Source organism: Phaseolus vulgaris, chromosome 4 (genome assembly GCF_051622355.1).
Source record: "Phaseolus vulgaris cultivar YP4 chromosome 4, ASM5162235v1, whole genome shotgun sequence".
Classification (NCBI taxonomy): Eukaryota; Viridiplantae; Streptophyta; class Magnoliopsida; order Fabales; family Fabaceae; genus Phaseolus; species Phaseolus vulgaris.
Genome location: NC_143501.1, coordinates 44,627,779 through 44,640,824, shown reverse-complemented (window position 1 = coordinate 44,640,824; position 13,046 = coordinate 44,627,779). Strand labels below are relative to the sequence as shown.

The 13,046-nt window shown below is 31.5% G+C and overlaps 1 protein-coding gene and 1 long non-coding RNA gene across 2 annotated transcripts; both read left to right on the top strand.

The window, feature by feature from the left end:
* Positions 1 to 1,038: 1,038 nt before the first annotated feature.
* Positions 1,039 to 5,598, top strand: LOC137837732 (ATP-dependent Clp protease ATP-binding subunit CLPT1, chloroplastic). The gene is made up of 6 exons (XM_068646836.2): positions 1,039 to 1,306; positions 1,428 to 1,463; positions 1,557 to 1,666; positions 3,375 to 3,554; positions 5,210 to 5,337; positions 5,415 to 5,598. The coding sequence occupies exons 1-6, from the start codon at positions 1,098 to 1,100 to the stop codon at positions 5,454 to 5,456; spliced, it is 705 nt and encodes a 234-aa protein (XP_068502937.1). The 5' UTR covers positions 1,039 to 1,097; the 3' UTR covers positions 5,457 to 5,598.
* A 2,396-nt stretch (positions 5,599 to 7,994) lies between these two features.
* On the top strand, positions 7,995 to 12,104 carry LOC137837731 (uncharacterized). The gene is made up of 2 exons (XR_011085510.2): positions 7,995 to 11,604; positions 11,709 to 12,104. It is a non-coding gene; the product is annotated as an uncharacterized LOC137837731 (long non-coding RNA).
* The last annotated feature ends 942 nt before the right edge of the window (positions 12,105 to 13,046 follow it).

Below are 13,046 nucleotides of genomic sequence, written 5' to 3'. Positions count from 1 at the left end.
TGATCACCACAAATTTTAATTTCAAAAGCATGAGATTATCTTTAATATAGTCAAAAATAAAGAAGGACGGACTGACAGGCTAGCCTGTCGGGTTGACGGATTAGGTGAATCAGATTAATACGGGTTGACGGGTTAAAAATATTAACCCGTCCCATCTCGTTAAATGATGACGGGTCAGTCCGTCAAACCTGACTGTGTTTGTCATCCTTAAAAAATATAACTCACTCACCTTTATCATAGAATAATAATCGTGATAATATGGAAATGTGATTTTTCAAGTATATTAAGTATTATAAATTATATATGCATTAATGAATTTTTTTCCTAGTAATATAAAAAAATGTTAATTTTGTCTTTGTGATTATAGAAGGCATACAATTCATATTCAAAGTAGTGATGTCATAAAACTTTTAGATCTAACATGTATTTCTGAAGGTTATAAGTTGATATCACTATGTTCATTAAATTTCCCATGTTTAATGAAGTTTTGGAGTTACATTAACCATATATAACATGAAATACTACTTTACATTGATAATTTTATCCATAATGAAATACATTAATTAAAATGACCCACATGTCCATAAAAGCAAGTTATTTACTTAAAATCAAGAAGCTAACAATAAAAAATGTAGAATGTATACTTAGAGCTTCAATACCATTTTGTAAAGGAAAATTATTTGTTTAAAATAAAGGATGTGAAATGTGTATTATAATTATGAGACATTTTCATACATATCACAATAATTTTGATTATTTGTGTGAACATCTCAACAACTAAAACACTTAATAATAGCATTAAATCTCCTATTGTATCTTAAAAAACATTTATTTACCATTCAAATTATCTTCATTAAACATATTGGAGAACATTTTGAATGAAGTAATGAATAAAATTAATTATTTTAAATATAATTTTAGTAATTTATGTTATTTTGACGTGGAAGTAATTTTAGTTATTTTGATATTTTAAATAGTTATTTTATCTTAGGTATTATTAAAAATAATAACATAAAAAAATTACTTAATCTCTCTCTTTACCCACTCTTCTCAAAACCTCACTCTCTCTTTCTCCTTTCTCTCTTCATCTCTTTCCAATGGCTTCCATCCCCACACTTTCTCCATCCCTACACACACTCTCTCCTCACTCCTCACTCCATTCTAACTCCAACCACTGCACTCTCCCTCCCACCTCTCTCTTCGGCGCCAGGATCACTCTCCTACGCACCACCTCATCATCCCGTTCCCTCCCCAATACCAATTGCCGTGCCTCTTCAGCAACGGTTTCGTTTAGCCTCCCCACCCCGTAAGTTTCTCGCTCTGCCAACGCCCCTGAGACCCTTCCATGGTGATGGGTCTCTCGAATTTCCTTCTGGGTCGTATTGGGTTGCTGAAAGTTTCCTCCTTTATTTTTTTTGTTTTTGCAGGAAAACCCCCGATGCTGTGCCGGAGAAAACCCCAAAGTGAGTCGCAGTTGTTGCTGCTGCTCTTGTTCACGTTTTCCAGTGTGGTAATTGGTTGTGTGTGCATGTGTTTGACGGTTGTGTTTGGTTCAGGTGGTCGGCGAGGGCTATAAAATCGTTTGCAATGGCGGAATTGGAGGCGAGGAAGATAAAGTTTCCCAACACGGGAACCGAGGCTCTTCTGATGGGGATTTTGGTTGAAGGTTTGTTGCAATTGGTGTTTTTCAATTTCAGTAATAGCCATGAAAACTAGTGCTTCTATCATTGAATCGATTTTGTTCACATACACTTTGGCTCAAATCTACTTTGGTTCCTCCAGTTGTAATTTTGGACTCCAAACATTTAATTGCAATTTACTTCACTGCTAATAAGTTGTCATGTGTGTGTTAACTAAGTTATATCTTTAATAATAAGATTTATTATCACTAAAAACACAATAATCTCTCACATATGTTATCACTGGAAACACTTTAGCATTTTCTTTTAGCAATCAGATGATATATGAATGTTAGACTAAGATTGCACATTGAAGAAACTACAGAGATAAAAAGCGGATTTAACCCTAAACCTTTTAACACTTATATAGGAGATAAAAAATAAGATGGTGAAATGAATTAAGTTGTTTCTGTAAAGTAATATTCAACATATGCACTTTAGCTTTTGGAGAAGTTAAATGGATTTTTCTTTTATAAATGTTTAGTGTGTAAGTTGATTTAAGTGCTTAGCTTATGAAGAAAGTTGTGCAGACATGCATGTCTTCTTGAATGGATACCAGTAAAAGATGTTAATTATCTTTTTTGAATGGTTATGGGAGGTCAGTGGAATGTTTTTTTCCCCTGTTTTATGGGTTCAACAATAATATATCACGAGGTAGACATACTCAAGTTTTCATTGAAATTTCCTTGTGGCTTCTCCCACTACATTTTGAGCGATTGTATTCATGTTTCATACTTCGTTATTTTTGAAAGAAAAATGGTATCATGTACATGGCTGTCACTATAACTTCAGATGTTGTGAAACCTAAATCAAATGTGCCACTGAAAGTTTGACACTAGAATCTACTTCACTTCTTGTAGTTGAAATAAATTCCATTTTAAATCTTTTTGGCAAGATCCTGCCATTTGAATTCCCTAAAGGTATTTTGTCTTCTTGGGTACTCAATCATTTTAAATATTGCTCTGCTTTGTGCCTTTAGTATACCCTTATGATGCATGGATACGATAAGAGTATCAGATACATGTCGTATCTGATACAATTCGTCTCATCTTAAAAAATACAGGATACGATATGTTCAGATACGTCCAAGGTATATATTTATGCATATATACAATTCACAAAAATCATTATTAAATATATATCCAAATGTATATACAAATAGTGAGAGTGAGAGTTGCTTCTATCAACATTGCTTGTTTTTAATAAAGTGGTACTCAAATATCAAATCCTGAAAATGATTTCGTGGAATAAATCACAAAATTATATATTTTATGCATGTTTAATGTTTGGAATAATATAAAAATAAAAATGATGGTTGAAGAATATAAGACTGAAAAGAAAAAAAAATGACTATAATATATGATTGCTATATATATAGTGGAATGTTATATATGAGGCTATTTTAGGTAAAAGGTATTGGAGTGTGGATCCTTGGGACATGTTATCTTATTGAGCATGGGGTAATAAATAAATACGAGAATTCATAAAACAGGATTATAATTTGTACCAATAAGCAACAGTTCTAACTTCTAAGTAATCTTTCTTTCTACGTATATTAAGCACCCTTTTATCTTTAATTGCTGACACTTTTCAGATACGTATTTCAAATGTATCTGTGTCAGATGTGTCATTGACAGATGCATTGGCTGGATGAGTGTATCGGTGCATCTTAGTCATTTCTTGTTTTCTTTTCAGGAACAAGTAGAGCTGCTAAATTCTTAAGAGCTAATGGAATTACTCTTTTCAAAGTTCGTGAAGAAACTTTAAATCTACTTGGGAAGTCTGACTTGTATTACTTCAGCCCTGAACATCCTCCTTTGACCGAACCAGCCAAGTCAGCCCTTGATTGGGCTATTGAGGAGAAACTGAAATCAGGTATGCATGGTTCCTGCTATGACGAGGAACAACTACTATCCCGTGTACAGTTTTTACAAATGATCATCAGCTAGATTCATTGTTCCATTTATGATTTTCCCTTTTTAAATATTTCCATTTTGCTAGTTACTTATTATTGAATGAAATGAATCCATTGGTGCTTTTGCGTTGTCAAGTAGAAAGAAGCTGTGCCTCTTTTGATAGAAAGACGCTCCGAAGTATGAAAATTAATTTTAAATGACATATTTTTTTCAACATTACTTAATAAATACCTTGTCAAAAGAAGTTAGCTTTGATTTGGTTAATTATATTTTCAGCTGCTGTTGCAAATTTTACTTAGCCATTAAACATAATTACCAGTGATTTTGTTCTCTATACTTTTCCTATATGAATAGTTTTAGTCATTGCTATGGAGTAACAATGTTAATTGATGATGTTATAGTCACATTAACAACTCAGTGACTTGTCAGATGATCAAGGAGTCTGATGATGAGACAACATGCATATTGTTTTTGGCAAAATGTATTTTTAATCTCTCTTCCATTACTTTGATGTCATCAATTAGTCTAAACATGAGAGATGAAAAACACAATTTACAGAAAAAAACTGTGCGTGACTGTGATATGAACGATCGTGTGTAGAAGCGTCTAGGTCCTCTCGTAAGAGATTTCGAAGAACGATCAGGCTTTGGACAAAGGGAACCTTTAGGTGGCTTCCGATTATACCAAGAACAAGAACAATGATAGAGAATTGAGAAAAGGAAACAAACTGCATATATTATTCATATCTCAAATAATAGTTCAATACTCTATTTATAGAGTACTAAATATCATAAAATCCTAATAAAATAAATAAATGATAAAATCCTAACTAATTAAATCTTAACAACCCAATAATAATATTAATCAAATCCCAAAACTTTAGCATATAACAGACTGCCTCACTAGATTCCTTGATGGCTCTGCAATAGGTTGTCAATGTAACTCTTTTATCATCGATTAACAGTGTTACTTGACAGCTGAGACTAAAACAGTTCACAGAGGAAAGTCTAGGGACCAAAAACGTGATTTTTTTTGTTTAAGGACTACAAATAAAATTTGCAACTGTTTAGGGACTAAGAACATGCTTAACCTTAATAGTTTTATAACTTTAGCCTTAGCCGTTTTAATAGTGTTGCTCAAGTTAATGTCTTACTCTAATAATTTTGGGTTTCTTTTACACTTTTAAGAGTTGTTCCAGACACATTTTTACAAAACAAAGGGGTTTTTTTCGCTGATTTTAGGAGCTTCTCCTCCTCAATTCAAAACCTCAAGAGTCAAAAACACATTACCAAACAGTTTTTAATTTAGAAGTAACTTTCAAATTATAAAATTATCGAGCAACTTCATTTTAAAGCTCTTATTTTTTACTTTTAACCTTAAAGTAACTTTAGTGATGTTAAATATTTAAGTTATAAATGCTATCCAAGTTATGGCTCAGTTAATTAGCCATCTATCAATGAAAGTAAATGCTTATCAACCAAGCCATTGTCTAATGTATTTGCAATATGACCTTGTGATGTTGCATTTGTACAATGTTGATCTTGCTATCTAATGATCTTAATTTTTTTTACGCTCTCTCTTGTCTATTTACTAAAATTATGACATAAAATATAGGTGAAGGAGGAGAAATGAACGTGACACATATACTTCTAGGAATTTGGTCACAAAAAGAATCAGCAGGTCAATTGATTTTGGCTACTCTAGGTTTCAATGATGAAAAAGCCAAAGAACTTGCTAAAACAGTAAGTCTCAAGCTTTGTTGCTTTGGCTGGCTGACACCTTGATTTTAATGTATAAATACGGTTTCTGTTTCTTGCAGATTGATGGAGATGTTGATTTGAGTTTCAAAAGGCAAACTTAAGAAATGTCTTTGCTCTAATGGTTGATTTCAAATACTGTGCTGCTGTACTCCATTTTGGAGGTGATGCATTTCTTATTCTTTTCAATGTATACAAGTTTTATGGAGGTCAATTTTTAAGCAGTTCAAGTTTTGTGGAGGTCAATTTTCATGCAGTGTGTGATGGTGGAAAGGCAATCACACACTGCATCATCTCTGTCTTGTAACTTTTCACCCTTTTTGACTTCACATTGTATCTCTGTACAATTTTCCTAACCGTGAAACTTTTTCATTATGAAATTAAAATGAAATGGACCCTCAGAAGATCTTATCATCTGTGAAAAAAATGATTGATTTGTTTCATGCATAAGCCAAGAAAAAAAAACTAATCAGATGAGGTTCCTTTTCAATGATCCTGATAAGACATAGAAACGATGGAAGGAATAAATCACCCCATACTTTAGATATACAATGTTCTATGTTGTTGCACTTATAAAATGTTGGTTAAAAGTTAAGCAATGGTGCTTGACAAAATCTACTATAGGAGCAAGTGAGGTGATATTGCAATATAAACATAGTTGTTTGAGAAAAAAAATGTTTTGAACAAAAAGTGATAATGTTTTAAGTATTAATATATTTTCTATTATATAATTTATGAAATTAAGTTAAGTATTTGTTTTAGCAACTTTGATATTGGAGTGGTTTTTTTAGAATATTTAAATTTATGTGGTATTATAAGATTCAGAAAATTAAGATGAATATCTAATAAATTATGGATGATATAACATTCATTTCAATGAGAGTAATTGGACAAGTAAATATATTCTCTGTAAATAGAATTTAATTTTTAAATAGGTCAAGTTAATATTTGGTTCTCCAGATTCCTCAATTTGTGATTTTTTTTCTATTCATCTTCTGATTTTAGTTACAATTTAGCATTAGATAAAAAAAATTGAAATTTTAAAAACTGAATACTAACATTGCAGAAAAAACAATAGAGATTAAAATTATGTATTAAAAATTAAAGGGGATTGAATATATAATTTAGTCCAAAATTTAAAAGATTCCAAATATTTATTTAATATATTGTTGTTTTGTATTTCGATTTCAATTTTAATCTTAATATTTTTTTCCAAAATTACCCGAGTTTAACAAATTTATAGTTTTGTTTAAAAAACTATAATCAAATTATACAATTCATATAAAATTTCCAATTTAGTAATAATAGTATGCAAGCTAATGTGTTTAATTGTCACGCATTTGGTAGCTCTCATTTACAAAGGAAGATTTTTTTTTCCTAAAAGGATATAATTTGATTTCATATTTATGTTTTGAAATGGACAAATTGTTTTTTATTTTAAAATTAGGCAAATCGTATATGGAAAGTACGAAATAATTTTAAAGAAATTTTAAAGAAATTACATGACAAATATAAGTTTGGGTTAAATTTTGGCCGGATAGCATTTGTAAATAAATTGTATTTGGTTCATATGATTTTAATTAAAAGATAAAAAAAAAATTATGTTAAAATTGTGCATCTGAACAATGATTTATGTAAAATGTTGTTAAACTGAATTTGTACTTTGTTATTATGTACAACTATACTTATATCAGATTATACTAAACTCGTTCATGTATAATTTTATTTCAATGATTTTGTTATTGAAAGAAAACTTGTTAATTTTTTTTAAATGGTAGAATAATTTAAGAAAGATTTGGTTGTGTTATTTTGTTTGAAAAGAATATATAAAATTTAATAATTATGGTAAATCTAAGATGTTGAAAATTTTCTGAAAACCTTAATTGAAAACTTAAAACTGAGAGATTGTTAAGCAGTAAATCGTATAAATGTAGCTTATAACTGTAAAACATAAACTTGTAACTATTAATGCTAAAATTTGTTAAGGTTGTTGGAGATCCCCCATTGAGCACAGATTAGAACATTTCATAGTATACAAGTGAGTGCAAACCTCACTTCATAAGTTGGTTTTATGAGGTTGAGTTAGGCTTAAAGTCCACTTCTTAATATGGTATCATAGCCGATTTGAGCCTATCCTAGCGATTGTTTATTGTGTTTATCAGATCACCCATAATATGTTATTTCATGCACGAGTTGTCACTCTAGGCATGACGGGGTGTGTTGGAGATCACACATCGACTAGAGTTTAGAGCATTTCATAATATACAAGTGGGGGCAAACCTCACCTCATAAGCCGATTTTATGAGGTTGAATTATACTTAAAGTCCACTTCTTAATAAAGTAAAACATTTAAACCCAAAATTCTATATCCCAAATGATAAAGGGAGAAACCTAAAATTGTAATTAACTGAATTGTGAAAATTGGATTTTTTTTGAAAATTGGATTTTTTTTTAAATCTGGACCTGAGTCGTTACTTAGTTATATATTTAACTTAAGAAATAGTATTAAAATCATGTACATAGTAAAAGATAATCTTAATAAAAAATGTGACATGTAAACCCTAAGACATAATAATTGTTATTAAGTAACAATTAGATGTTTTAAAAAAGTTAGAGTACCAAAAAATAACATGGAAGTCTGACATTAAGTGAAATACACTGACAATTTAATTTAATTTGAACAATTTACAGAATTATTTTAACATAAAGATGAACGAACTATCTATGAGATTATGTCCCACACGAGGGTCTTCTTCGTTGTCTCGATGGACGTGGACTATCGTCCTTATTGTTTTCCCCTTCGTTAGTTTTTCATGGAAATTTGGATCCATATGAAGACATTGTGGATTGATAATAATGTGTGGTGAGAATTGGACGAAATGTGGAAGATGGTGTCACTATTGAAGTACTAAACATTTGTGATGGACTTGGAGAAAAATATTTCCATGCAATGGAAAATTGGTGTAAGTTGATGACATTTGTTGGTAGAGAAATGGCCAGACATGTTGGGGTGATACTCCATAAAGTTGAATATTTCTGGTGGTTGATAGGGAGAACTATTGAAAAAAAGTTTGTTGTCCAAATTGTGCAACATTTGAATAAGACTCAACATGATGATGATGGCCTTCAGAATGGTGGGGTTGACTGTCGGGTGGCGTGCCATATTGTTGTTTAAAATAATAATTAATATAGTGTTTAATAAAATTAAAATATGAAATAAGTTGTAGATTTAGCTTACATTGTCTTTAGACATGACCTCTCTAGGTGAGACGTAGCGGATGGTATGATTGGTGATCTATTGTGTGTAAGTTGAAACATCGTACAAATGACCATTTTTCATAGAATGATATTCCCTAAATTAAGGTTTTGTCAATCATTCCACATTGTTATCCACCTTTGGTGATATTGTGGTCAATACATATTTGTTCTTCCACGCATGTCTTCTCTGTGAACTTCATTGAGGTTGCATGGGTCATGTGGAATATGTTGTTGAAACTAGAATTGTCGCATCATTCGGTGTGCTTGATGAAATTTGATAGTTTCAAAACAAATTACAAGTATAATCGCACAACTTACAACTGAAAAATATATTGTAATTATACCACTAATTTTGAGTCATCGATGTGGAGTCCACAAAAACATTCAACGACAAAAAATAACATTATTACTTTTTTGGATTATTTGGAAAAAAATTAGTTGTTTAAGGATAAAATGATAACTTGTTTCAACCGCATCTGATCAAGCGTCTTCTGAATTTGACCCACTATAATCACATTTGTGTTTGTTCAAAGTAAGTTTCTAGACCATATGCGATAAACGTTTGTCATGAAATAATTAATACAAACTTTTTAAACACACAACATTAACATGAATAAAAAAAAAGAATAACCTTTTCGCAAGTGAAAAAACAACACCGACAACTATCTCCTCAACACTCAATGGGTCAGTAGTCGATGAAAAACATGTCATTCGGCCCCACATCTAGCATTATAAAAACATCATGCACCATTCGATATTGTCTTAATTATAATTGATATTGTGATCCAGTGCACGATACAAACAAGCCAACACAGTTGACCCCCAACTAAAGTTTGACACATTATTTAAGTCAACCAGTAACAATAGATACATTAGATGAACTTGACTCTTTGATGTGTCTGACATTGATACATTTCCAATCAATCTCAACAAGTGCACTCATGCATGTTGTGTAATAATAACATCAGTTGCATCATGTGCCAAATATCAAAAAGAACTATTCAACCAAGATATATTGATTGTGTTTCCTTGAACCATAGTTTTTGCTGCCACAAATTTCAACAATTCCTCACACACACATACCAAGTCACCACTACTATCACCCATCACAAGTTCCCCATCAATTGGGAGTCCAAGTTGAACTGTAACATCTTTTAAGGTGATTGTGGCTTTTGGAGTGGCAAATGAAAGGTGTGTGGCTCAGCTTTCCACCTCTCGACCAATGTTGTAACTAGATGGTGATTTATGTCAATGTTCGTCAAAATCAATAAGATTTCGAACTCAACATGTTCAATTAAATTTATGACTAGGTGATCAAGTCGTTCAAAATGTTTGAGAACCCATATGGCATGTCGTTTAGGTCGTATGAGTCTTTTGTTCCCTTCCCATAAAGTCTTTTTCACATGTTTATGTTGTAGCTGTAAGATGGACATATGTTATGGTAGTCGTGCATTGGTTGTCATTGTTATCCGAACCTATACAAAAAATATATATGAAAGTTCAAAATTTCTTAAATACTAAGAAGGTAACTTTGACAAAATAAACTTAAGACTGACTTAGTGTAAGGTGTCTGTGTGTGTTAAAACTAATGCAACTCCAACACTGCTGAAGGAATAATTGGTGTTATGGATGAAAGAAAGTGAATGTTACGTAGATGAATGGAAAGGTTCAATACAAAACAATGCTTACATGAATTTAAAGGGTGAGTAGATAGTAGTATAACGAAAAAGACAATACTTGAACTCCAAAAGCACAAAAACCAGCCAACACAATTCAGTAAATGGTGCAAGAGTAGTATGCTTGTGTGAATATATGGTCATAAATTTAATAATACACATAAATTTAGTGAATTCCACCTACAACTCTAGCGCATATGTAGATTTAAAGGAACTGTGTGACATTGAAGGAACACACGTATGTACATTTGAAGGTTGTGGGTGACATTGAAGGTTGAACATGAACTACATCCAGGGATCTCTCTTCCAAGCTTTATTACATGTCAAAGCAATGCATGGAGAAAACGTTGACTCAAAACCACTACAAGTTGAGAAGTGGATGAAGATTTAAATTGATAGTACATTTTCCCTACTACGATTTCAAGAATATTTGTTGAATTGAAATCGCCATTCATGTGTACACATTGGAATGAGTATAGGCACAATAGTGTCACTTGTAACAAGATTCATTTTTGAATTGAAAGTGTATAAGACAAAATGACTTGCACATTTGAATTCAATAGAGACTATGACTGATTGTCTTGATTATGGAGTTGCATCTTTAAATTTAAAGGAGCAGTAATTTAGCCTCTATCATTTCAAGTGGGCGTGTGGTGTTTAATTCAATACTTTTTATTGTCTCTTTTCATTTATATCATGTTATATATTTATTATGTATGCATATATTTCTCTCTTTAAAATAAACTAATATGGGGTATCCATGTATTATTTGTCAAAAGTCATATCAATATTTGGTATAGTAGGGGAAATTTTAATACCCATTTAAAAAAGTATAGCAAAGTATCAGTATGATATATAACGTGTGATATGAAATTGATATTATGTTTTGTATGCATTGCTCATAAAGCACATGCCATCTTGTTGAACCTTGTATGTATGAATTTTGAAGCACGATGCATTGGTCAAAGGAACACTACTTTGTAAGAGTGAATGACTATACCACACACACATGCATGACTACATTATTATTTAATTTCTTGAACTTACTAGTACATATTATATATAATGTATGAAAAATGTAGCTTGTATGTTATGCCTTGTACTATGTACCAATATGTGAATTCAGTGTCATGAGAAAGTTATTGTGTTGCTTTTAATAATTTTAAACTTTAAGTAACTATGTTATATATTCTGATGAACCAACCAATGCAATGCAAAAATACTCATTCACCAAAGTTTTTTGCATATTTATCAAACAAGTCTTGGTTAGAAGTTTTCGATTGGAGCACAACTTGTTTTATACATTGATATTGACAAGGTAATACTTTAAAGTTTGTATTGAAAATCCTTCTAACAACTAGTAGTCACACTCATTCAATGCACTTTACAGTAACAATTATATTTTGATGTTGCATGTGGTAGATGAATCCCTTTTACATTGGAGGCAGTTTTATGGGCACCCAGAAAGTGTCCGTGATCAGAGATATTATTCATGAATTTAGTAAAGATGATGACATCGATGAGAAGAAGGTGGTTTCGTAACGTCATCACTCCAACAAGGTGATTCCTATAGTCGATTGAGACAAGTAATTGAATATGACCATTATGAACGAATGGTTTTTCTTAATAAAGAGGCTACTATGTGTGTGATAAAACAATATCACATAGTTCAAGGCTATAAATTTGTTGTCGTCGAGTCAAAGACGGATCAATATGTAGCCCAGTGCATTAACTGCAACAATGGATGTCAACGTTGAAGATATCCGCAATACATGGGAGATAAAAAAAATATTGAAGCGCCCCATACATGTTTGTTGATCACTCTTTCTGATGATCACGTAAATTTGGACTCCACCCAAATCACAACTATTGTGGTCAATTTCGTTAAAACAAATCCATCAATCCTAATGAAAAGTTTAATTGCAAAAATTAAAGTTGTTATGGTTATTATGTAACATATAAAAAAACATGGATGAAAAAACAAAAGGTGTTTGTCGTGAAATTCGGTGAATGAGACAAATCATATAATTATCTTCCAAGATAGTTGCAGGCGGTTCAAGAAAATGTCCTTAGGACAATTGTCGATCTGTTACTTTGTCTTTTATTCTAGACAGTGTTTAAGACACTTTGTCTTACATCTTGATATGTGTATTTTGGGCTTTCAAACCATGCATTGATGGCTTCAATTATTGCAAAGCAATAGTCAAAGTTGATGGAACATTCTTGATTGAAAAATATCATGGGACTTTGCTAACAACAATTGGTCAAGATGACAACCAAAATATCTTCCCTTTAACTTTTGCAGTATTTTGAAGGTGAAACAAAAAAAACATTGATCTGGTTCTTCTGACTATTGTGACCACATGTCATACCACAACAAAAGATATGCATGATAAATGATAGAGGAAAAACCATTTTATCAGCATTGAAATCTTCAGAAGTTGGTTGGGAAGGAAATGGTCTCCTATCAGTATATTGCACACTCCACATTGCATATGACTTCAATAAGAAGTTCAAGAATGTCGAGTTGAATAAACACTTGATAGACACAAGTATCTATTTAAATTTAATTTACTTTTATTAATCAGTTTTGATGCAACGCATTAGCTTTAAATCATTTTATTTTTGACATTGTCACATGTTAAGAAATGAAAAACCCAATTCGTCAAGAAAAATTGTCGGCTTTAAGATCACAATTTCGCTGAGCTTTTGGCTAGATGGATCAAATACGTTTGAAAACATGGACGCAAGCATATGACG